The sequence below is a fragment of the Phaseolus vulgaris genome, chromosome 1, assembly GCF_000499845.2.
Source record: "Phaseolus vulgaris cultivar G19833 chromosome 1, P. vulgaris v2.0, whole genome shotgun sequence".
Taxonomy (NCBI): Eukaryota; Viridiplantae; Streptophyta; class Magnoliopsida; order Fabales; family Fabaceae; genus Phaseolus; species Phaseolus vulgaris.
The window spans coordinates 3,396,858-3,423,671 of record NC_023759.2 but is presented as its reverse complement, the minus strand read 5'-3'; the positions used below and the strand labels follow the sequence as shown (position 1 = coordinate 3,423,671).

Sequence of the window (26,814 nt, the reverse complement as noted above, 5' to 3'; positions counted from 1 at the left end):
CTTTTTAGGAAGAGAGAATGTTTGGCATGAATAATCAATCAATGTCAGACATCCACCATTTAACAAAACATGCAGAGAGAGAATAATATTTTGTATACCCTCTTCGTGTAAACATTCTATCATATCTATCATTTTTCTTTATATTAATCATACTACTTCTCTTTTCTTTCTCTCTCTCTCTCTAAATGTTTATTGGTATAAGCTATTCATGCATCACTATTATGCAGATAACATAACTTCATAATACTATCTGCAATACTTTAGACTCTTTCTGTTCATCTTCTTGGTTACTGATTAAAATAATAAAATTGCTTAACCTTGTCATAACTTAATGAATTTTACATGAATTTCATGTCTTTTTTACTATATATATATGTTATATAATTATTGTACTAACTTAGTGTATTATGTATCACAGTAAAATTAATACCAGAAGATGGATTAGTTTTTTATTTTGTGTAGTTTTATATATGAACTTAGTATGTTTAAAGAGAATTTTCAAGTCAACATGGTCAATTTTATTTTCTAATTTCAATTAAAATGTATTATTAAAAATAAATAACCATATACAATTACACAGAGTACTGTTTTAAATTTTATGTTGGAAAATATAATTAAATTGGTAAAACCTTGAAAATTGATTGATAGAGATCAAGATATGGTTGGTATAAATAAAACCAAACGGGTTATCTTAAATAAAGCACTAAATTTTAATCTTATAAATAAAAAGTTATAATTGATTAAAAAACCACTAAAAATTAATTATCAATGATATAGATTAGTTAAAGTCAGTTTAATACCAATTAGGTTCATGTTTGTTGAATCAAATTAAATGAAAAAAATCTAAAATCTACATTTTTTCAAGACTACTTTTGAATTATTTTGTTTTTTTTTCATATTTAAAATGTGAAACATAACTTTAAACAACATATCAAACACATTGTATAGATATGGTGACCAAAAAGTTGACCCACAGAAGAAAGAAAATGATCAAGCTATTATGCAATGTACAATTATTGAGGAAGAAAAAATTTGAAGAGTGGAAGAAAATCATAATGCTATAATGTGCAATTATTGAGGAAGAAAATTTAAAAAACTGGAGGTAGAGAAAAAAAGGGGAAAAGACAGAAAGTGCACTTCAGAACAAGCCAGTTTGGCTTGTGCTTTGGTCTCTTGTACGTGCCATCTTCAAACACATCCTTTTCCTCATCCACATTCCAACCTCTCTTCTCTCTCTCTCTCTCTCCCCTCACACACTCACAAACTCAAACTCTTCCTCAAGTAGGTACCAAACAATGAACTCATACACTTCTCACCATTCTCTTCCTTTTCTTTTGGTTTTACTCACAGTGTATAGTTAAAGACTAATCCTTAGATACTGAGATCTATTTAAGGAATTCACTTATCTGATATATGTTTTCTTCAGACTCTTGTACCAGGTGATGCTTGATGCTTGCTGCTTGAGGCTACCAACAAGTTGTGGCGGTTTAAGAAGTGATTAAAGTGAATAGCCATAGATTTGAAGGCAATCCTTCTCGGGATCCATTCAACTTTCTCAGCTTTTTTCTTCTTTCTCTCTCTCTCACTCACTCACTCACTCTTGGTGGTGTTCTCAAGAATTTCTGAAAAGTTTGAAGAAGAGAGAAAGCTATATAAGTAAGCAGGATCCATGAGCTGAACAAAATCAGATCCATTAATTTCCTTAGTATTATCCTTTTCACTGAGCTGCTGCAAGATCTCAGAAATTCTTTTGGTGCAAATAAACTTTACTTCTTATCATCATGTATTCTATATAACCTATATTGTTGTTACATATTATATATGACCTATGTGTAGTGTACTTGGTTTCTTACCTAATTTTACTTGTATATATAGGTTAGGTGGTGGAAGAAAACATGTCCAATTTGACGTCTGCATCAAGTGAAATAAGTGCTTCTTCAGGAATCAGAAATGACAACGGTTTTTTCCATGCTCACCAACACTCCTCCACTTCCATAAATCAAGAACCACAACCAAAGAAGAAGAGAAGTCTTCCTGGCCACCCAGGTCATTCATCTAATTTGATGCTTAATTTGCAGCCAAAATCAATACTTGATTTATTTCCTATATATAGACAGTGTAATCCACTTTATAGTTTAACTTTTATACATTATGTAAGAAGCTTATGCCTTTCAAAATATGATTTTTACTATTATTAATTTATAAACTCAACAGATTCATCATATACCAGAATTTGTTAACATTAAACCCCTTATACATTTGTAATTTTGCTTCAGTTATACATGTATAGAGTATCTTGTTTTTGGACATGATTTTTAATATTTAAATGTAATTTTAAGAGAACAAACAGTTATAATTTCTGCATTATAAACTTGATTCCTTTCTTGGTGTTTTTTGAAATGCTGGTACTGTAATTTTGTAAAGGTTTTCATGAATATATGAATGTGTTATAACTGAGGTTTGTATGCTAGAGTAAGAAAGTTTGACAAGATTTTGTATAAGTGTTGAAATATCATGAAATAACTCATGAATCCACAAGTTTGTATTATTATGGAAGTAAGATTTGAACTTTAATTGAAGAATTGATTAAGGTAGATTTTGTTGTTTTACAAGTAAATTATGCTGGTTTGATGTTGTTTTTTGTTTGACTTGGTTTGGTTCAGACCCTGATGCAGAAGTGATAGCATTGACTCCACAGACCCTATTGGCAACAAACAGGTTTGTTTGTGAGATTTGTCAGAAAGGGTTTCAAAGAGATCAGAATCTGCAGCTTCATAGAAGAGGGCACAATCTGCCATGGAAGCTAAAGAAGAAGAACAGCAAAGAGGTGAGAAAGAAAGTGTATGTTTGTCCAGAGGCAACATGTGTTCACCATGACCCTTCAAGGGCCCTTGGGGACCTCACAGGAATCAAGAAGCACTTTTTCAGGAAGCATGGAGAGAAGAAATGGAAGTGTGAGAAGTGCTCCAAACGCTATGCAGTTCAATCAGATTGGAAGGCTCACTCCAAAATCTGTGGCACCAGGGAATACAAATGTGACTGTGGTACCCTTTTCTCTAGGTAATTAATCTCCTTAATCAACTTTTAATTCATTTTAGATTAATTCCAAAACCAACTTAATCTCAATCTAATTTTCTATGTAAAAAATCATTTTATAACACTTTCTCATCAGGTTTATATATTCTCTTCATTGTGCTTTGTAGAAATTATATAATTAATCATACAGGTATTATGAGTTTATCCTAAAAAAAATAATTAGAATATGATGATGCATTAAAATACTTTTTACATTGTTATTTGCATAAATAGTCAATCAAAATTTAAGTTGTTTATTAGTATAAAAAGTTGATAAATTGTTATCACTATATGTCATTTTATATATTATAGTAGTAGTGTATATATATTGACTGGTAATGTAAATCCACAAATAGTTTAAATTTTGTTTGGAAAAATCTATAACTAGCAGGAGCCAATTAATCAAATAAATGACAAAATTAATAAATATATAGGAGTAAATATCTAAACCGAATAATTTTATTTTGTAAGTCAAGTTTGAAAAATAACTCCTTATATTTTTATTTTATCTGAATTTCAAGAAAAAAATTGAGACAGATTTTTGTGTTGAGACAAATATTCAGTATTATAATCAAACTTAATAGAAAAATAAATAAATAATTTCTTCAGTTTTACCTTTTACTGAGAACCTCTCAACTCAATACAAAAACCTTATACTTCAACTTCAAAGCTTTCCATGTAACACTACTTTTTTTATTACATTTTATTTTCATATTTTTTCTGTTTAAATGAAATGTACATCTTTTTAACATCAGAGCATAAATTTAATTTTTTTTATCACAGACATTTCTCTCTCTCAAAATATGTAAAATAACAACAAACTTCTGCATCACTTACTCTTATTTGTTTCAAGATGATGTATATTAAATATTATGTTTTATTTAATAGATAATATTATCAATATGTTTTTCTTTCTTATAATAAATAAATAAATAAAATACTAACAATGAATATACTCTATATTTTTTCCTTAATTTAAACAAAAAAAATCTTACTTTTCCAATATCAGGAAAGAAAGAGTGTGTTGATGAGTAGGGAAAGTGTGTAAAACAGTGCAAACAACAACAAAAAGTCTACTCTAGCTAGGAAGGAATCTGTGTGTACTTATATACATGAAAAAGAATATATATGAAATATCACACTGAATATTAATTATTTATAATATATCAATAGTTTGAGGTTTAAGGTTGTGTTGATAATTAAATTAAATATTCAGAGAGATTTGCATTAATATTAAAGAAAAATGTATAAATGAAAATTATTTTTTTATCCATAATAAAAAATATAATAAATGTGACTCATTTAAAGAGTGATTCAACTCTTTTACAGAGCAAAAGAAACCCACACCTCGAGAAACTTCAATCATTTAAGGAGTGATTCAACTCTTTTTTAGAGCAAAAGAAACTCACACCTCGAGAAACTTCAATCGTCTAAGGAGTGGTTCAATTCTTTTACAAAGAAAAAAAACCGATACCTCAAGAAATCTCAACCGTGTATCTTTTAGGAGTGATTCAACCCTCTTACACCTAGAGAATAAAAGAGATTGACACTTTAAGAAACCTCAAGTGACTACCTAACACAAGTTGAAAAATAACTTAAAATTCAATTCAAAGAACACCCTATATCTTCTATATTAGCAACTATTAATTATTATTAAATGTAATATTAATATTAATATGGATTTTGTCTTTGGTGTGGTTGCAGGAGGGACAGCTTTATCACTCACAGAGCTTTCTGTGATGCCTTGGCACAGGAAAGTGGTAGAGCAGTGAACCCTCACTCTCTACTATCATCACACTCCCAATTTGGAAGCCATGCCCTTCATTTTCAAGCACCATCATCACTGGTGATGAAAAGAGAACAAGAGTTCAACCTATTAGGTCAAGAGATTCCATCATGGTTATCTTCTCCAACAGTGTTGGAAGAATCACTGCACACTCAAACACCAAGAACCACCTCAGACTTCTCCTCCACTCCACACCTATTTCCCACACACTCCTTATTCAACCATGATCAAAACCCTAGCCCTACTTCCGCACCAACTTCTTTTCTTCCTTCTTTGAGTTCCTTCCATTATTCCACAGCCTCTCCTCACATGTCAGCCACTGCTTTGTTGCAAAAAGCCTCACAAATAGGAGTAACAGTAAGTGCAGCTTCACAAGGCATGATAGTGAGACCCCACTTGTTGGTGCAGCAGGTTCACGTGCCTCAATGTACAACAACAACAACTACTACTACAACAGGGTATAATAATATGGCTTCATCTTCACCCCTTTCTGGAATGCTTATGGCTATCCCTTCACGTGAACAAATAGGGACTCATGGATTTGCTCCTGGCTTGGCATCTTGAGGGAATAAAGCTGCAATGCTCTCTGATTACTTGGAAGAAGGTGCTGCTGCCAACGTTGCAGAACCAAGCTAGTGCTGAATAATACTCATATATATATATATATAATGTGTATATATATATATATGTATGATGAAGCATCTTCTCTGTTTTCCATGATATGATTGATGGCTACGAGATAGTATAATAGTACTGCTCTGTCCCTGCTACTAGGGGCATGTCTATTGCACCAAGAGATAATGTGTGTTAACTTTCAGGAACTTGTTTCAAAAACCAACACAATATCCCACTTTGCTTGTAAAAACAAAAAAGGCTACTGCACTATGTTTTTTATTTCTAATTCTTTATCCACATCATTTCACTTTATATTATATTATATATATATATATATTATATTATAGGAAGTACACTTTAATATTAACTCAAACTCATAAAATCGATATATATATTCTAAAAATTAAATTTTAATCATAACTCAAACTCATAAAATCAACATATATATTATACGGAGTGAATTTTAATCATAACTCAAACTCCTAAAACTCATGTTTAACATATATATGAGGTTTGTAATTAGTCTATGTTTGATCTCAAATGTGCCACAAAATTTGCAAACAAATGATGTTGAAATCAAGTTTTTTATTATTCTTAGAGTGTGTTTGGATATGCCAGAAGAATGAAAAGGAGAAGAATATTCACAAAATTTAAGAAAAAAAAAATGCTGAGTAACTTTTTTCACATATGTGGAAAGTATGAGTGTACAAATATAATGGATTATGTCTTTATAATACACAATTAAAACAATCGACGATGTTTTTAATTTTTTTTATTGATATTTATGTTTTTATTTATTATAATAAAAGAAATAATTAATGTAATACTATTTAAATAAATAAAAAATCAACCACATTAATCATATATATTACAAATTTGTCATTTAAATATATTCATTTTTTAATTTAAACAATTTCATTTTCTATTCCTTTCTTTTTTTTTTACTCTTTCCATCCACGCAATCTAAATAAACCATTAGTGGAAGAGATCTTCAATATATATTACATACAAAAAAATATTTAATGAATTATATTTTAAATCCGTGTGTAAATTCAAACTAAAACATAAAAACATTAACAAAATTTGATTTTCTGTAGTTGTTATTTTATTTTGACATATATATATTAATGGTGAGTTTTGAAATAAAAAATGTCATTTAAAACTAACTACTATATCTTTTAATTAGTTAATTCGATTGCAAAACTAACCATTAAATTGAATTTTTTTGAAGTATATATTTCCAAAAAAATCACAAAACATAAAATTATTAATATTTTGACTATGCTGATAAAAAAATAATATTTTGATTCTTCAGTCATCTACTAAAATTAAAAGAATATACTTCTTAAATATAAAAAAAAATATTATTATTGTTCAATAATTTTAAACAAGCAATGAAAATTATATATAGTTATAGATCAACTGTTGAGTTAATAAAATTAATATTTTCAAAGAGTTGTGGTAACTAATTTTATTTATTTATTATCAGCAAAAACTATAAGAAAATTCTTAAATAGAAATCAACTTTAGAAACAAAAATAATTAATTGTTAAATTGACTTAAAATGTTAATTTCTATCCACGTTTGATTTAAATACTAAGTTGTTTTTATAAATATATGAGAAATCGATATTTAGGAAGCATCTTAAGAATTTTATATGCGAACAATCTATATAAATGATTTTTATACAGACATCAATATCAATCAAAGGACATAATATTATCATGTTAATCTAAACATAAAAGAGTGAGAAAGATGAAACTCAAACCCTATTTTTCCAATTCAAGCAACAATTATTTGTCTTGTTTTCTTGTTAATCGTTGTCATCACAACAAATTCCAACAAACTTTTATTATTCTATTAATTATTTAATGAATATTTTACTTGATTATTCAACTGTTCCTTGTGGGTTCGATATTTGTCCTTAGGGACACATTATTACTTGTGACAATGCGGTGCACTTGTCGTAAAAAGTCATCAAGTTTTTGGCATTGTTGTCGGGGAACAGTTTGATTTTTTAGTATGAATTCCTAAATATTGTGAATATTCTAACTGTTTTTTTGTTTGTTAATAGTTCTTAATTCTTGTTTATGTTTCTTTAGGTTAAATAGAAGGCGTGAGACATAACCCTAGACATCATTGGAAGGGAAACCAAAGGAAGGAAACCCTAAAGAAGGCAGTCGTAAGGAGAAACGCTCTGGATCTTCTTTTCTTAAGTTCCATGTTTGTAATAGCCACCATGAGTGGCTAATTCTTTCCTTTGGGTTTGGGAGTAATATGTTCAAACTCTTATGTATTGAGTTGATATTTATCTATTATATTCAGTTCTTGATTGATGATTGATATTATCATTTTATTCTCAAAGATTGAAACTATTCATGATTTTAATCCTTAAATTTGACTGGAAAGTACTTATGAGTATCTGACCTAAATTATAGTGCTTAACATATTTGAATGCTATGAATAAATTTGAAATGTTAATTGCTTTAAGAGACTCTTAATAGTTTTGTAGGTGAAGAATCGATATGAATGATTTTTACATATGCATTAATGTCAATCAAGATGGAATATTATATGTTTTAATTCATCCACTGAAAATACAAACGAGTGAGAAGGATTAACCTCAATCCCAATTTTCTCAATTGAATCATCTAAATCATTTACTTTGTTTTTATTTAATTTCTTACATAAATTCATGATACCAACAACCTTTCAAACAAAATTTTGCACATCTTTTGATATTTAGTGAATATTATACTTGAGATTACAATTGTTCATTGTGGGTTCGATATCCGTTCTTAAGGATAATTTATTACTTTTAATTGGTACACTTGCCGAATTAAAGAGTCATCATAGCCTATTAGTCACAAGAATCATAATCTTATCATTAGTTAGAGCCTAGGCAAAAAATAGTACAGACAAATTATTCAAACAAGCTAGCAAGTTGCCTTTGAAATTTGACATGAGATGAAATAATTTTTTATTTGATTACTTTATAATCAAATAATCATATTAACATCTTTAATCAAATGGTTTCTATTAAAACATTTAATCACCATATCTTATATTTCATAACTCAATTGAATTACTTGACTAATATGTGTTTATATTAATTTTAACAAGTGATTAGATTATAGTTTTTGCATCTTACCAACCTCCTCTCCATATGCAGTTTTAAAGATCTCATTAAAAACTCTTTTGATAAGAATGTGTTTAGAAAGTACTCTCATAATAAGTCTCCTTCTTTGGTTAGCACATATGATAATAACATGTAAAGTAAAATAAGTAAGAAGGAAATAATATATACAGAATAATTTATATTGGTTCGTCTATTGTGTAGACTACATCTAGTTTTTTGCTAACGAGTTAAGTTCAATTAGGCAGACTAATACTACAAAGTACATTAGAGTATTCTTTAGAGTCGTAGTTACTCTTGGCTAACCCCTTGAGTATTCTTTCCTCAAGTAACTATTGATTGGCACCAAGTATTCTTTGAGCTCGTAACTACTCCTAGTTAACCCTTTAAGTATTCTTTTCTCAAGCCATTTCTAGTTGACACCAAGTATTCTTCACCGAGTCATTCTTGACTTATTCAAGTCTTCTTTGTCTTTTAGCCACTCTTGGTTAACATTCAAGAATGATAGGTTTGGATGATCATTTGATGATCTTATTTGAATACATTGAATACTAGAGAGTGATATCGTCTCATAGATGAATACACAATTTATGTCTTCTCTCCTAGTACAATTTTTTTTGCTCTCTAAGGACAGTGCCTTTCGACGTATATAATGGATATATTTTCTCTCCTAACTATTTGGATAAACACTCTCAGTATGTTTTCCATAAAGTTCCTTTGGATCTTAACATTTTAATTTTGTTTTTTTCTTTTAGCTCAAAGATCTTTTTGGGAAGTTGTGAAGTCTACTTTATCATTTGATTAATATTTTTAGTATAGTGAAATCTCTATTTTCTTGACTTAGAGGAGTTCTTTTAATTTGAGCAGCGCTTTGACATGATATATCCTCTCTTTTATTCATTTTTTATGGAAGGTTTTATATAAGCCCTAGAAGAAGGTAGTTATTAAGCGGTTGTTTATAGCTGTTAGTAACTTCAACTTCTATACATTTCCATTTTGCATCTGATAAACTCTAAAGTGGTTGTTGCATTAAATGCAACTTCGAATTTCATTTTTTTTATAATTGACAGAGCTTATCTCTCTAGGTAGCATAACTTTTTGCACCAATTCATGGTTAAGTGATATTGTACAAGGCGAGGCTGATGAAGAAAATACTTTAGCTCATGTCCCGAGAGATCTTTTATATTTGTTTTATAGTTAATCTTTAACGCATCTCTTTGATAGATGAACATTCTCTACAAACATAAAATAAACATATGGATGCTTATTTAAGTATGATGTTTGCTTAGTTTATATGTATTGTCGGATGTTGAGTGTGTGTTTCATCTTTTTTATATACGTCTTATCAAACTCTGAGAAAAAATTTCACTATGTTATATTGTATATTAGACTAAACACATACATCTTATATGATTTATTGTTTTCATATAACTATTGTCTTACATAGGGATGACAAAGTAGATTGGCCCACCCCGCATAGCCCGCCCTGCCTAATGAACATGGGTTGGATTCTTTATCCTGCCCCGTCAACCCACATTCGTGTTTTTTTTACATAATATCCATTTGAAACACATACTTAGAAGCTAACTTAGAATTTGGGATTTCTGGAATAAATCCTTCAACCAAAATCACCTTTCAGTATCCAAATAGTGTTTGCCATACATATAGTTTTGGTTTAGGAATTAGGTTTAATTAATGCAACTTATAGTTTTGGTTTATCTAAAGCAGTTTACTACATCGATGTAGAAATATGTATTGATGGAATTTTTAGGATGATACCTGTTTGCACATATACATGAAGGGGTGTAAATAATTTGTCTATAATTTATTAAGTTAATGAGGTGGTGAAGCATGAGTATAAAAATGTAGTGACGATTTCAATAATATGTCAATTGAAAACATGTTGCAACCAAAATTGAAGATATCATAACAAATGAGACCAACCATGGGCTTAACAGTGAAGTGAGGAAGGAAGGAGAGGAACGGTATGCGTGTGTGTACGTTGGAATGGAAACCTAAAGTGACCATGAGAGAACAACACTCACTCTGTCAGTGTGCCAAACTGGCAACACACAATTTTTTTTTTGCGGGTCAGTGAATCAAACCACCCCACCCCGCTGTTGGTCCGTGCGGGCTACGGGTTATGTGGGGTGGGCTAAGCGGGTTAGCAGGTTGAAAAACTAAACATGTCCCACGTTTTTTACTCGCAGATTGCAGGACGAACCGCATGACCCACCCCACATTGTCATCCCTAGTCTTACATACAAAATATGACAATGTTTTATACTTAATTATATTTTAACACTAACTAAGACCTTAGAGTTTCAGACTTTTGTCTAATTAATATATATATATATATATTTGTTTAATTTCTAAAAAAGCATTATGCAAAGACTAAATTTATATAACAAGTAAGTTTAAATTATAATATTTAGGATAAAAAAATATTTAAATCAAATATTTTTTTTAGCAGTATGAGAATTAAAAAATAATTTAGTTGAATAAAATCCATATAGTCATAGTAAAAATAACTTAAAATGTTAAAATTTACATTCCATTATTTTAAAAATTTAATAATAAAATAACTTGATATATTGAAAAGAAAAATTACACACAATTATAAATTTCTTTTATGTAAACTCAATGTTTGGTAGAATAAAAATACATTGAAGGAGACCATGAACTTGTAAACTCATACTTTGTTAAGAATGATTTAGTATGGTTTGGTAATAGTTTAATTTTTAATTTTTTACCTTATTATTTTGTTATTAATTACATAATATATCTTTCAATCACGTGTGAATATCACAATAGATGTGTGAGGATTTGAGAAAGTAAACTTTGAAGTGATTTGTGAGAAAAGTGTGAAGAAAATGGTGTTATTTAGATTAAGGAATGTAAAATGAATTTGTGGGGGGGAATTTACTATGAGTAATAGGATGGTTCTAAGAGAATTTTACAAATAATTAAATAATGAAATATGATATATTTTTGTGTAGATTTGAGTTTATTTAAAATCTTGTAAATTATCTCCAGTACGGTTGAATAATAATTTTTAAACAAATATAGGTTACTTATCATTGTTGGAACATAAAAAAAAATCATTATAAATTGAATTGTAGTATTGGAAATTGTAAAAAAACGTTTGAAAATACATTATCGGAACAAGAAGAAGGCTCAAATTTGGATTATAAAATTGTCTCAGATTCTTGGCACACCACTACTAGTAGCTAAACACATCACCACAAGCAACTAACCACCACCAGCTACTAACCAAACCACCATTAGCAACTAACCAAGCATACCACAATACACCATTTCATGAACACTACTAACGTGTTCTTATCACTTGTGTATCGATCGATACCAGACAAGCCAATCTCGACTTTGGTGATCAAACGACTGAGTTAAAGAACATCTCAATGCATGCAATAAATGACAGTAACAACAATTACAACATCACTTAATGAGACATATTCATGTCCAAAAATATACGAGAAATATCTCCGACAAATCAGCTAAAGACTGATTAACTGAAAAACGTTACAAATATTCTCTAGATATATGCCAATATATCTCCCTATTAATGAGGATCATGATGCATGTCAGTTAATAGCTGATATTCGGTCCATCATTACAAGAAGAAGGCTCAAATTTAGATTATAAAGCTCTCAAATTTTTTGCACACCACTACTAGCAGCTAAACACACCACAAAAAGCAACTAACCACCAATTGCTACTAAACACACCACCACCAACTACTAAACACACCACCACCAGCTACTAACCAAGCATACCACAATACACCATTTCATGAACACTGCTAACATGTTCTTATCACTTGTGCACCGATCGATACCGGACGAATCAGTCTCAACTTTGGTGATCGAACGACTGAGTTAAAGAACATCTCAATGCATGCAATAAATGACAGTAACCACAGTTACAACATCACTTAATGACAGATTCATGTCCTGAAATATATGAGAAATATCTCCGACAAATCAGCTCAAGCCTGATTAACTGAAAAACGTTACTAATATTCTCCAGATATATGCCAATATATCTCCCTATTAATGAGGATCACGATGCATGTCAGTCAATAACTGATATCCGGTCCATCATGGCAATGGCTCATAACCAACACTATAAATAATACCATATGCAAAGGACTAAGTTACGCTTTTATCAATTACCAATATACATTCTTTACACAATGTACTTACTTGATTGTCGAAATACCTTTTTCAAGTCACTCTCGACCAAGCATCAACATTTGTGGAAGGAGACCTGAAGGAAGGAATCAGAGGATCATTGACACGACAACAATTGTACGCCTAGTCTTAAGTACTATCTAGGTCTTCTTTGGCTATACAGGTACAACTTGTAAAAAAAAAAAAAACAAGTTAACTTCATGAAATCACAACAAAAAAAACCACGCATAATCAATTACGAGTCTCAAATAATCGATTATGTTTGATGACGTCTTTAAGCCATAATCGATTACCCCTTATTTTTCAGCCATAATTGAGTATGCTTGATTAGGTTTTTAAGCCATAATCGATTATTTTTTTTTCAGCCATAACCAAATTATGCTTGATGATGTTTTAAAGTCATAATCAGTTATCTCTTATTTTTTTTAGCCATAATTAATTATGCTTAATGATATTAAGGATAATCAATTATATAGAAAAAAAAACACATGTATAATCCATGATTAGAAACGCGTAATCGATTAATGACTTCGATGGTATACCCTTTGATGATTTTGTATTTCTTCAAAATTTGTTATGAAGATTTGGAAATGGAGTTGGTTGTAGCATACACACGTCATGTGATGTGAAAGAGGGAGTAATTACACCTTTCATTACCTCCTTTTCCACGTACATTTGCTAAACAAAACTCAAAACATTCACTACATCCATTTTTGCACGGTAAGAAAACTCATTTTTAATCAATAAAAATATCTTTATTTTTTTTATTTAATACCTATATCAATAAATTATAATTTAGTTATAATTTTTTCATTTTCTATATAATCCTTTTACTTAATTTCCATTGTTATTTTTTCGTTGAGAATTTCTTTTCAGTCTTTTCAAATATCACGACTTTTTTTATTTAATTCCAATATTATCAGTCTTTCGATTTTTTATTTCACACAAATATCTAATGAATGAAATGAGTACAAACATTAAAAACAATCTACATCGGAAAAAAAAATATTTTCGTAAGAGAGAAAACAAAAATAATTTAATATTATTAGTTTATTACACCTACCAATGAGAATTATCTGTTGACTACACAGTTATATATATAAATACCAATTATCAGTTATTTTTCTCAGAAAAAATCAATTATTCATTCAAGTGTCTATCAAAAAAAGAAGAAGAAATTGTTCTTTCAAGCATTTCCAACAAACACCAACCTCAAGAAGGATCATTAAGGTTGCCATTTGCAATAATTTTGTAATTCAATTGAGATAGCTCGATAAGCGAGCATGGCTTTGAGGCTTTTGATATCGCAGGTAAGTTGATTCCTGTTTCTCAATCGAACACGTCCTTCGTCATTGTCTTCCTTGTTTGTTATTCTTTCCTGAAACCCTAATTTTGACCTTTTACAGGATTGGCTTGTTGATTTTTATACCCATTTCTCCTTCATCCGTTTTCTATATTCTTTTTAGTGTAATGGATAATGGGTCTAAGGGGTTTCTTCTAGTTTTGATTCAGGATAAGAAAATTTAAAACTTTCTGCTATAGGGGGGAAAAAACATTTTTTTTTTCGAAGTCATTGTAGGCCTTATAACAAATGGTTGCCTCTGTTTTGAGAATTTTTAGGAGCAGTGAAGATTGCATCCATATCGATTTCCGCCTGTTGGGTTATATGGTTCTTTGTGTGTGTGGAGTTTTTTGTTCTGTAACTTACGAGGAAATATCCTATGGGGGCTTCAAGTATCAGCTTTGAACAGTTGGTCTTTAACTTATTATTGTTCATCTTATAGTGTTTTTATTAGTTGTCGTACTTTTGGTAATTTGCTCGTGGTTCTAGTTTCAAACCTCTCCATTGTACACCAAAAAATAAGTGTAAGGCATTAGGGAAATATGAGAACTTGAACTTGTGTTCATTATGCATGTCCCGTGCATTATTGATTATGTTGCTAGTTTTTACACAAAACTAGTGAGCATATGTGGTTTATATTTTGGATTTATTTAATGATTTAGTTACTTGATAATTTATTTTTACAGGTTGCAAGACGACAATCCAAATTTGGGCAGATTCAAAGTGTGTTTGCTACAAGCTATTTTTCTGTCAGTAAGTTTAGACATGGTGCAGGTATAGATCCCTTCCCCCTCGACCATGAATTATTCTTATAGTTAACTTCTTGTTATTTGCTTATATAAGTTAAAAGCTTTTCTTTTCTTAATATAGATTTATTTTTCCCCTAATTATGTTGGTTTGGGAATTAACCTTCAACAATTTTTTGTGTTGTGGAATTATTTTATCTTTCTTTTTTTTTTCTTGGGAGGTGGGGGTGGGTTGGTTTCTTTGTGGAATTATTCACGTCACTGTCACTTTTTATTTTCAGTATATGTTCATGTTCCAAGTACTTGAATATTGTGTTCCATTTGATATTTAGCTTTTTGTTTTTAACACTTTCAAAATTATGTAGGGAATAGGTTTTTGGGTGCCCAAGAGAGATTTCAGTCTAGCTACCTTGGCAGTATAGCTCGTCGAGCGCGTGATGCAGATGAAGCCGCTGAAGTTGCTTATCTCAAAGAACTTTACCATCAGAATGATCCTGAGGCTGTCATTAGAGTATTTGAAAGTCAGCCATCTTTGCATAATAGTCCCTCGGCTCTTTCTGAATACGTGAAAGCACTGGTGAAAGTTGATAGGCTTGATGAAAGTGAATTACTGAAGACATTAAGGAGAGGTGCTTATTTTGGTTGAACTGCTCATATTTTTGTGCTTGGTTACCCTATATTTGTCAAAACTCGTTGACTGACCTTTTAATTTTATCCATTATACAATTATATAAGGTCTTTGCCAAGCAAGCAACCATATCTGTTTTTTATGCTTCTGCTTTCTTCCAGGGTACTATGTTTTGTAGGGGTGTGGAAACTGTTAAATTGTGTCTGCTAGAGTTCACTGACCAAGCAGTTGTTTTCCTGACTTCAGATTTTTTTACTAACAAAAAGTGTTAATATTTTGATTAGAAAACTGGGCTATCCACTAATCCGTGAAAAGGAGGTATTTTTTCCGGGTTGTACATTAAGTAAAAAGTCCCAGGCAAGGATTTTATTTCCATTTCTTTTAGAACTCTTCATTCGCTGACTGCTAGGATTTGATATTAAAGACTCAAGCATCCTGTGTAGGCTCCCCTCCCCCTTCACAGACACATGCACACTTTTTTTAAATTTGTACTTTTATATCTTATCTCATTTATCTGGCATTCATGAATGACTTTAATTGTGAAGGAAATCAATAGGGTATTGATATATTACTGAAGTGATAGAACCAGTTGGTTAAACCTTCCGTACTTATATGTTTCTCTCAAGCCAGCAGTTACGTCTTTGTCTAAAATAGTATGTTAGTCAATTGTTTTGTACTTTTCTATGGTTTGTGCTTGTTAGAAATATAAGATAATATGTCTTATATTTCTAACAGTGCCGATAATTCATTTGTCCGGTTGTACTGTCAGTCAATAATCTTTTCCAGGGATTAAAAAGTTCAATTAGTGTCTTGTACCATTAATCAGATTGATAAAGAATCTTTTTTTTTTCTGTGATTAAATTAGAATCGGGAATGTGATGCCTCTTTTGGCCTTTCATGCAGTCCTTGGACAAGTATAATTTTATACAACTGCATGAACAAAATGAGGCAAGACAGAAATTATATTCAGCTGACAAAAATTGGCACATCAATTAATACATGTCTAAAGTGATATTGATCTTACTGCATCAGCTGTTTGGATATTTATTTCTCTAGCATATTTTTTAATCATAAATTATGACCAGAGGTGTTATGAGTTTTCAGGCATGTCCAATTCAGCAGTGAATGAGGAAGAAACTGTAGCTGGTCTTTCTGCTTTAAGAAATTTAGGAAAATCGACAAAAGATAATATTATTGGAACTTCTAGCAATCCAATCCATATGGTGGCTAGAGAAGGTGGGAATATAAAAGATCAGCTATGGCGTACACTCAGGTCCATTGCGGTGGTCTTTTTCTTGATTTCTGGCGTAGGAGCACTCATTGAAGATAAAGGAATTAGTAAAGGTATTTCCTAGTCAGTATTGTCTTTTCATATTTTTTTCTTAATCTGATCTTAGAAGACATGTTCTCTGGTTTCTTTTTCCATGTTTCCCAGGACTTGGTATAAATGAAGAAGTGCAACCTAGCATGGAATCAACCACAAAATTTAGTGATGTAAAAGGTGTTGATGAGGCAAAGGCTGAGCTGGAAGAAATTGTTCATTACCTTCGAGATCCTAAGGTAGAATTTTTGGCATACATTCATGCTCCCTGTTGCATACATTTCAGGCATTGTGCACCCATGCTTGAGCACTTGAACTGGTATTGTATATATGTGGATATAATATACTTTTTAACAATTTAACCCATATTCGTCATTACATGTCCTGGCCTAGTGTGTTTTGATTGATCACTTAATATGATTGTTGATTTAAGGCCACGTCAAGTATTGTAACTCCTAGTCTGTGGACGGGTCATTCAATTCAAGTTAAAATTTAGGGAAACTTGTGAATAAATTAGATCTCTTTGTAGCATAGTTTGTGCTGGAGAAAACTTGGTAACTGGATTTGGGTGTTCTTACTTCAGGATGATACCTACCTAACATCAATAAAACAATACTCTTTAACATATTCCTCGTAGTTGTTTCTACTTCCCTTGGAGTTGATGAACTTCATTTGACAATCTAAAATTGGGTGACATATATAAGATAACTTCTTAATTGGGCTATTTGTTAGTCAATACCTGAATTATGTTCGATTCGGCTTGATGCCACATCCCTTTTTCATACTCTTCTGTTATATTTTATATGCTTGTTCTGGTCACATATACCAGCCTGTACATTTCCTTATCATATTTGTAATTAGATGATTTGCTTCCCTTGTGACAGCGCTTTACTCGTCTTGGTGGTAAGCTTCCAAAAGGAGTTTTGCTTGTTGGTCCACCTGGTACTGGAAAAACAATGTTGGCTAGAGCTATTGCTGGTGAGGCTGGGGTTCCGTTCTTCTCCAGCAGTGGAAGTGAATTTGAAGAGATGTATGTTGGTGTTGGTGCGCGAAGGGTGAGGGATCTTTTTGCTGCTGCAAGGAAACGAGCACCTTGTATAATATTCATTGATGAGATTGATGCTATTGGAGGAAGCCGACACCCAAAGGACCAAATGTACATGAAGATGACATTAAATCAGTTACTGGTTGAGCTAGATGGGTTCAAGCAAAATGAGGGAATAATTGTGATTGGTGCAACTAATTTTCCAGAATCATTGGACAATGCACTGGTGAGACCTGGGCGGTTTGATCGCCATGTTGATGTTCCCAATCCGGATGTAAAAGGAAGACAGCAGATTCTGGAATCACACATGTCAAAGGTATGGTTTTATCTCTTGCATAGAACGTTGTTGAATACCAAGATTACATGTTACAGAAATTTCTGTATTCCTAGTATTGAGAAACTCCTGCAGAGGTTGTCTATGTCCAAAAAGCTGTTAGAATAGGTATTAAATATAGGTAGTAAATAGTTGTATTGGAAAACTGCTATGCTATATCTTGTACCTATCTTTGTACTTAGGACTCTAGTTCTTGCTTTTGATCTTTGCTCTTTAGAGTTCTATCAATATAAATATGAGAACATAAGAGAGGTGTGATCAAGCCCTCCAAAGTATATTGTCTCTTTTATCTTAAGTTGGTATCAGAGCAGTTTGATCCTACTCTGTTGGTCTCAATCTTCTTCGGCAAAGTATCCACCGTCACAACTTTCTTCGGTAACCACCGCATCTAGAGCGTCTCTCTAGGTGACAGCCAACCCCGCTACTCCATGCGTCACCTTGTGTTCATTCTCTGTTCATTGCTGCTAGGCATGTGACATCCACACATCGCTTTTCTCTTGCCGAAGCGACATCGCGCCTCCTCCGCAGGCCTCGTCGAACCTCCTCATCTCTGCTCTGATTGTTGGTTCTTCATTTTTGGCATGGTTGAAGGTCAAAACTAGGGTTCTCTATTTGTTGTCTTTATTGGTTGTTTTTTCTCAGTTGGTTTGCATTCAACTCCAATGAAAATTTCTTTAGGACTTGTTGTCTCCTTCTCTAGAAGTCCTCTCGTTACCTCAACAAAACTAAATGGGAAAAATTATCCTTCCGTTCCTTGGCCAAGGTTTCCACGATCACCTTAAACAAGACAGGAGTAATGTGTCATTTGATCAAGCTGAACAGTGGAAGCAAACTGATATTCAGCTTTGTGCATTATTGTGGCAATCTGGGGAACCCAAATTATTGGGTACTCTTAGATCATTTAGAACGTGTAACTTTTTTTTGGAAAAAGGTTCAAAATATTTTGCAAATGATATTCAGAGTCTTTACGACTCGGCTCCTTCGGGTTCCAACACTTTCAAGCAGAAATTTTCAAAAACCTGCGAAATCTTTTGTCATGGTTTCTACATGTGGAAGAGGAGTACACTAAGCTAGAGGAGGACGTGATGGTAGGGGACATCATCAATGCACGTACTATAAAAGAATGAGTCACATCCAATAGAATTACTTCTCTTTGCACAACTTTCATGATATGATAGCCAATATCTCTAAAGTTGAAGTTGTTGTGCCCAAATTCTTTGATGAAGAATACCAAGAATATTTGAGGTTGAAATCTAATAACTTGGCACAATCATTTGCAAATCTCGACTTGTCAACAACTTGCTTCTCACAATTCGTGGAAGTTGTGTTAACATTTTCAAGCCAAGGATCTTAAAAGCCTCAAGTACTTCTTGAGTATTGAAGTAGCTCAGTAAAAAAAAAGGTGTTGTAATCTCTTAAAGGAAGTATGCTATAGATATCCCAAAAAACTGTAGACCAGTGGATGGTCCTATAGTTCGAAATAAAAAATTAATGACATAATAAGGTGAATCTTTTTCTGATCCAGTAAGATATAAAAGTGTGATTGAAAAACTTATTTATCTTATTATTACTAGACTTGATCTGACTTTTGTAGTTGGTGTTGTTAGTCAGTTCATGAAGGCTCCTTGTATGGGCCATTGGAATGCTATCATCCGTGTCCTAAGTACCTCAAAAAGGGCTCCAGGACAAGGTTTGCTATATAAAGATAAAGGAAACATCTGAATTTTTAGGTATTGTGATGCTGATTGTGCAGGATCTCATACTGACAAACACTACTACAAGATATTGTGTCCTCCTTGGAGGAAATATTATTTCTTGGAAAAGTAAGAAACGAAGTGTAATTGCCCGATCAACTACTGAGGCTGAATATAGGGCAATGTTGTCTCTTACTAGTGAACTTATGGGTGAAACAATTCCTTCAAGAACTTAAACTTCTATGAGATTCAACAAATGAAGATGTATTGTGATAACCAATTTGCTCTCCACATTGCTTCCAATCTAGTGTTTCATGAGAGAATAAACACAGAGAAATTGATTGTTATTTTATTTGAAAAAAGTAGTTGTCCAAGGAAAGTTGTAGTTTGTCAGATCCAATTATCAACTTGCAGTTGTGTTAACAAAATTCTCAAGGGGACCTTGGATTGAATTTATTTGTTCCAAGGTTGGTACATACAATTTGTATGCTCCAATTTGAGGGGGAGTATTAGAATAGGTATTAAATATAGGTATTAAGTAGTTGTATTGGAAAACTGCTATATGCTGTACCTATGAGTTGTACCTAGGACTCTAGTTCTGGCTTTTAATCTTTGCTCTTCCCTCTACTCATTGTATTAGAATTCTATCAATATAAATGAGAACATAAGAGAGGTGTAATCAAGCCCTCTAAAATATATTGTCACTTTTTATGGAAGACAGCTGATTTTGGAATCACACATGTCAAAGGTATGGTTTTATCACTTGCAAAGAACGTTGTAGAATACCAATTTGAAAAGGATAAAAATAGGATTAAATCACACCAGATTACTGGTGTTACAGAAATTTCTTTCTGTCCTAGTGTTGAGAAACTCTTACAGAGGTTGTCTCTGTCCAGAAACTACCTAGCACGTAACTGTCCCTTAACATTCCGCACCCTCTAATTCCCTCTAGAAACTGTAAAATGACAGTTATTAAAGCTGCACTTGTTATTAAAACTTAGTCCTAAAATGCAAGTTATTAACTGCGGTGATTTAGGATATAAGTTTGGCTTGGTGGTCAAAAGTTGATGCAGGGGGTGGCATAGACTGTGGGTTTGAGTCCACGGCTGACAAAAAAAAAGTATATTAACAAAAAAGAAAAACTGCATTGATTTTTACAACTGATTCTTACATTTCCTAGAATAGGCTTTCCAAATAATGTCTCTGGGTGGTCAGGTGCCTCATCATCACCTTCCTTCAGAAGTTTGCATATGAACAATATTTTCTTGGGAAAGGCAAAATCCACTTCGGTGATCTCTATGCCTTGGGGGATTACTTTCATGGCTTTTTGCTACGAGGATTCCTTGCCTTCAGCAAAAGAAAAGTCGGAAACTGCTGCTGCAGAACCTATTGGTTTTCCCAAGTTGCATTCTCTATTGCTAAACCTTTTCATTGCCCAAAATATTCTGTGATTTGATTCTTTTCTCAATCACTTCTCTGCTGTCAAAAATTTGTCCTGGATTAACTTCTTGTGTTTGATGAATCTCTAATTCAAGGGGAAATTCTGGTTCAAGAAGATCAAATTGTCTTTCTTAAATGAAATTTGGGACAAATGGGTTTGAAGTAGGAGGAAGTTGCAGCAAGCCTCCCCATGCTATCTGTAATTTAATTTGAAATGGTCCATGGAAATGAGGAGCTCACTTTTGGTTGATCTGGTTACATGGATTGTTGTCTATTTGGCCTTAATTTCAATGAAACCCAGTTACTATAGAAATTTACCTTTGTTTCATTTGATCTTGGGCCTTAGCTGGATGATACTTAAGCTGAGTGTCACTGAAATTGGATCATAATTATGAAAGAAAAGTGCCTAACCTGCAGAACTTCAAGGATCTGCACCTCCCAATAGCCAATATCTCAAATTCTCTGACAACTCACCAGATAAAATCTCCTTTTCTTATTTATTGGCAACATGCATTCTCTGATCATCTCAGCCCCCAACTGACTAACTAACTCTCTCACTTACTAACTTCTAATGTATTCATCATGTTCTTATAACTCTTTGGCTATACTCTGCACTTTCCTTTTTCCATCTATAAAGCAAATAATAGAGGAGCTCTTCCATACAGCACCTGAAATGTAGTACAAATGAATGCATGTGTGAAAGGGTGTGTTGGAGGTCTCACATATACCAGAAATATGGTCAAGTTATAATATATAAGTTGGTGCAAATCTAACCTTCCTAGCCAAATTTGTGAAATTAAGTTAGGCTTAAAATCCACTTTTTAAGAATATACTTTTTGTCTTGCATATTACTTGATTCTTTCTGCTATCAAGCCTTTATACACACACACATATTGATTATTTAATATAAATAACAAATATTAGAATGGTGATCATGCTGCTATCCTATTTTTGGGGTTGGCTACTCTTTACTAGTGTCCAAGATTGACTACTATGATATGAAAGAACACTAACTGGTTCGGCCTTTGGTTGAAGTAATTGAGTGCACTAAATTGTTGGAAACTCCAGAAAAAGCTTTAATACTTTATACAACTCACTGTTTTTTATTTTCTGTTAAGTGACTGATTTGTGCAGCTGTTGACTATACATCTTTATCTGTAGTCCATAGATATCACCCAATCTCTCTTGTAGGACTCCCCACAATAGTTAAAACCTACCGGTGCTGTCTCTAGATTTATGTTCTCCAAACTGTTTTCACTGTGCAATCCGCCCTTAATAAATGTTGCTCAAGTACCATGGTGAATTATCATGGACATGTCCTTTCAATCGACTAACAGGTTGTCTCTAAATTTCTATTTTCCAAACTGTTTCCGCAATGCCACCTGCCCTTGTTAATAAATTTTACTCAAGTGCCATGGTTAATTATCATGGATATTTCCTTCCAATCAACTAACACCTCTCCTAATGTCTCAAGTCATGCAATTCCTAAAGTCACATCTACTTCCAAATCCAACTCGTAGGCATCATTAAAATATCTATTATTATCCAACTTCATCAACAAACCCACACATTTCTCTTTTTATTTGTTTTATCTACCTCAAGTCCCAAAGTAGAAGTAAAGATGCTAGTGATAAAATTGTGGAAATTTTTATAAAAAAATTGGTGTTATGGATGAAATTTTTTCCATACATGAAGCATAATATTGGAAAGTTGCCTGAATTGTAGTCACCACTAGCTTACCTTAATTAATAATTGCTATCTATCGAAGTTGGTTTCCAATGTCTTGGAAAAAGAATACCAATGCAGGGGACGATGAGTAGAAATTGTAGGGTGCACTCTTACCAGGACCAAAGTTTATCCTAGATTTTTTGTTAGGTCACCAGCATTTCCATCTAAATTCCAAGACATAATCTTCTAGTCTTTCTTTCCACCAGCTATTGGTATGCCAAATTTTCTGCTAGATTTTTCTGTTTAACCTATGTTCATGTTGCTGAGGAAGCCACTGATGAAGAGTCCTTTATTTTTGCCAGATTGTACTTGTTATGTTTAGCCCTAGACTGAAACGATTTTGCCTTGCATATCAGACTGTGGACGCCTACTTATATTATTTATTGATCCTGCATTTCGTCACGTCATGAGTCAAACAGCCACTTTGATGACCTTGATACAGTGCTGGAAGACCCTATTTTCTCACTCCAACCTGCACACCTTGTAGTATACATAAATGTATTTTTTCTACCACTAGATGCGTGCGAGCAGCATGGCTTGAATTTTCGTTTTGGGTTGAAGAGTTGCATCTAATGCTTATTTCAGCTTGTAAACCACCCAATAGATAATCCAAAATATTGTTCCTTTGGGTAAACGCTGAACTTGTGATGAGAAAAACTCAAGTTATTCCATAAATTCTTCCACACAGTCCTCTTGTTTAATTTCAGTCAGTTTTTGGAAAGTATTTTTATATTATTGCCCCCCAAACATATCACCATTTCGCTATCAACTTCTACCATCCGATATTTAACCCATTCTAATCTAATATAGTTTCACTTCTCCACCCAATCCGATATTTGAACTTCAAAATAAATTCCTGCCCTTAGTAATCCACCCAATAGGATCATCTCTGTCACATGATGGCGGCTCCACCATAACAGCAATTTGATTGATACTCATCCATATCAGGGTTGCTTGAGCATGATCATTTCCCTTCTCAGTGTGACGAACTGCCTTGCTCATCTTCACATTGTGGCTCACCCATTAGTTTTCTTATCTCAAACATAATCTTCTCAGAATTTGCCTTCACCTGCCCTATATGCTCGTCCATTTTTGCCAATTTCTCTCATCCACACTACCCCTACACAAGTCTGGCTTATAGCCATTCTAATTTCTCCTTCTAGTTATCCAGCCTCGGTTACATATATAGTGATTTTACATTTTGCTGGTTACAAGAATTCCCTCCTTTAACATGATAGAACACCGAGTTGAAAAGCATAAAATTATGATTAAATCACACAAGGTTACACAAATTATAGGATTTTCTTGCTGTTCCGGAGCTCAGGAATTCTAGAGAGGTTATCCGTCAAGAAAATTACCAAACCTGACAACTTTCTGCCCTCCTCCCCTCCCCCCAAAAAAAATAAAAAAAAACAGACGCAAATATAAACACAACCACATATATTCCCTGCAGAAACTATTAAATCAAATGTAAATTATTAAAACTAAGTCCTAACAGTGCAGTTTTTGGTGTAATTATTGAAACTAAGGCCTATATTTCATAGAATAGGATTTCCAAATAATTGGTCCTTTTTGGGTGGTTTGAGATCCCTTATCAGCATGAATCTTATTTGGTAGATTGGAATAGACGGCATGATTCCTTTTTAGTGCTCTGATTATATTGGTACTAAACATTGCTGTTTTATGCTTTCTTTTGCGGATTTTATTGGCTATCAGTTGGATGCTCGTGTACGAGACATTTATTATATCCATTACTTGTATAACTATGATTGGCATTACCCATACTTGTTTTACTGGATTTTTATCTCAAATCAAATACAGGTTTTGAAGGCTGATGATGTTGATCTAATGATCATTGCTCGAGGAACACCTGGGTTCTCTGGTGCTGACCTTGCAAACTTGATTAACATGGCTGCTATCAAGGCTGCAATGGATGGTGCCAAAGCTGTGACCATGGCTGATTTAGAGCATGCAAAAGACAAGATGCTAATGGGCAGTGAACGCAAGTCAGCTGTCGTATCTCCGGAGCAACGAAAGTTGACTGCTTTCCATGAGGGTGGTCATGCCCTTGTTGCCATTCATACTGATGGGGCCCTCCCTGTTCACAAAGCAACTATAGTTCCCCGCGGTATGGCTCTTGGCATGGTAATGCAATTGCCGGATGCCGACGAGACCAGCAGTTCCCGTAAACAGATGCTTGCCAGGCTTGATGTTTGCATGGGAGGCCGGGTAGCCGAAGAGCTAATTTTTGGAGAAAATGAAGTCACTTCTGGTGCATCCTCAGATCTCAAGCAAGCAACTAGTTTGGCAAGGGTGATGGTTACCAAATATGGCATGGGCAGTGAAGTTGGACTAGTCACACACGATTACAAAGATGATGGGAGGAGCATGAGCTCAGAGACAAGGCTTCTCATTGAGAAAGAGGTGAAGCAATTCCTGGAGAGGGCTTACAACAATGCAAAAACCATTCTCACCACTCACAACAAGGAGCTACATGCACTTGCACATGCTCTTTTGGAGCACGAGACCCTCACAGGAACTCAGATAAAGACATTGCTTGCCGAAGTTAGAACTCAGATGCAGCAGCAGCCTCAAACAGTTGAAGCTCAGAGCAGTTCACAATCCAACACAGTGCCTCCACCATCCACCAACCCGGCATCTGCTGCTGCTGCCGCTGCAGCCGCCGCTGCCACAGCTGCAGCCACAGCTACTGCGGCTGCCGCCAAGGCTAAAGGTGCTCCAGTGGGATCTTAGCAGAACAAGATGCTAGATCAGCAAACATAACTTGTACGACTAGATTGAAAATGTTCTTATAGTAATTTTTTCAGGTTTTTCTTCACATGGAGGAACTCAGCTCATTCACCTCGGATTGTAGTTGGCATAAAAGTATACGCATTTACTTTTTTCATTGTTTGTAGTGTACAATGAAAAAATTAATAGATTATCAGGTGTCTCCTACTCAATCTGGGACTCTCTCACGTGGTCTTTATCAGAAGAGACATTACAACACATTACCGTCTTCAATTTTCCTTTAAGGTCAATTTGCTTTGTACCTTTTTAAATTTAATTGCATTAAACTTATGCATGTAAAAGGTTGTTATGTTCATCTTATAATATCCTAGTTTATATTTGAAATCCGTTTAGCATCTAAAAAAAACTAATAAAAACTTATTCTAATAGTTTTTTATTAGAAGTATTTAGGAACTTGCAATGAAAATCAATTTTGTGTAAAAATACGTGGTCAAATAAAGTATTTAATTCTATATATTATGTCAATTTCACATGAGAATTTTTTTTTTACTTATTTTTTAGAAAAGAGATATCAAAGTTTAAATATTCAAAATAGTAAAATAAAATTGAAAAAAAAAATATTGCAATAATAAATTGCTAGGACTTATTTTTATAATTTAAAAAATGACAACATAACGAGAATATAAACGCTAATGGTTATTTTGTTCCCAGATTTGTTGGATCATAGAATTTTGTTATTTATATTTGTTTCAATAAATTTGTTTGTTAGGCATTTTTAGGATAGAACTATACAAAATATAATTATATCAACATTCATAATTTAAAATTATATTATGCATAGTTTGAAAAATAAATTTAGTGAAGTTATATGATAACATGTTTATAAATTACTTTATATATAAATTAATATTTTGTTAGTTATCATAAATATTTGTCTTTCTCATTCCTCCATGTAATAA

At 32.8% G+C, this 26,814-nt stretch overlaps 2 protein-coding genes across 5 annotated transcripts in view; both read left to right on the top strand.

Moving 5' to 3' along the window:
* LOC137816645 (ATP-dependent zinc metalloprotease FTSH 4, mitochondrial) overlaps nucleotides 1-26,113 on the top strand; it is a 56,356-nt gene extending 30,243 nt beyond the window's left edge. The window contains exons 2-8 of one of the 2 annotated variants that reach the window (XM_068619878.1): nucleotides 13,995-14,136; nucleotides 14,855-14,942; nucleotides 15,280-15,543; nucleotides 16,647-16,886; nucleotides 16,978-17,102; nucleotides 17,748-18,224; nucleotides 24,926-26,113. In XM_068619878.1, the coding sequence (XP_068475979.1) occupies nucleotides 14,110-14,136; nucleotides 14,855-14,942; nucleotides 15,280-15,543; nucleotides 16,647-16,886; nucleotides 16,978-17,102; nucleotides 17,748-18,224; nucleotides 24,926-25,858 (2,154 nt within the window). In that variant the 5' untranslated portion in view covers nucleotides 13,995-14,109 and the 3' untranslated portion in view covers nucleotides 25,859-26,113. Of the gene's footprint in view, nucleotides 1-13,834; nucleotides 14,137-14,854; nucleotides 14,943-15,279; nucleotides 15,544-16,646; nucleotides 16,887-16,977; nucleotides 17,103-17,747; nucleotides 18,225-24,925 lie in introns of those variants that run through there. The other variant, XM_068619877.1, reaches the window with a different exon arrangement.
* Nucleotides 929-5,762, top strand: LOC137816639 (protein indeterminate-domain 7-like). Of its 3 annotated transcripts, none has more exons than XM_068619867.1 (5): nucleotides 929-1,285; nucleotides 1,427-1,656; nucleotides 1,876-2,046; nucleotides 2,664-3,060; nucleotides 4,780-5,762. In XM_068619867.1, the coding sequence occupies exons 3-5, from the start codon at nucleotides 1,896-1,898 to the stop codon at nucleotides 5,423-5,425; spliced, it is 1,194 nt and encodes a 397-aa protein (XP_068475968.1). In that variant the 5' UTR covers nucleotides 929-1,285; nucleotides 1,427-1,656; nucleotides 1,876-1,895; the 3' UTR covers nucleotides 5,426-5,762. The 3 variants fall into 3 exon arrangements, with proteins under 3 accessions (XP_068475968.1, XP_068475969.1, XP_068475970.1); XM_068619868.1 differs by having other exon boundaries at nucleotides 1,141-1,281; XM_068619869.1 differs by having other exon boundaries at nucleotides 1,209-1,356.
* Nucleotides 26,114-26,814: the final 701 nt, after the last annotated feature.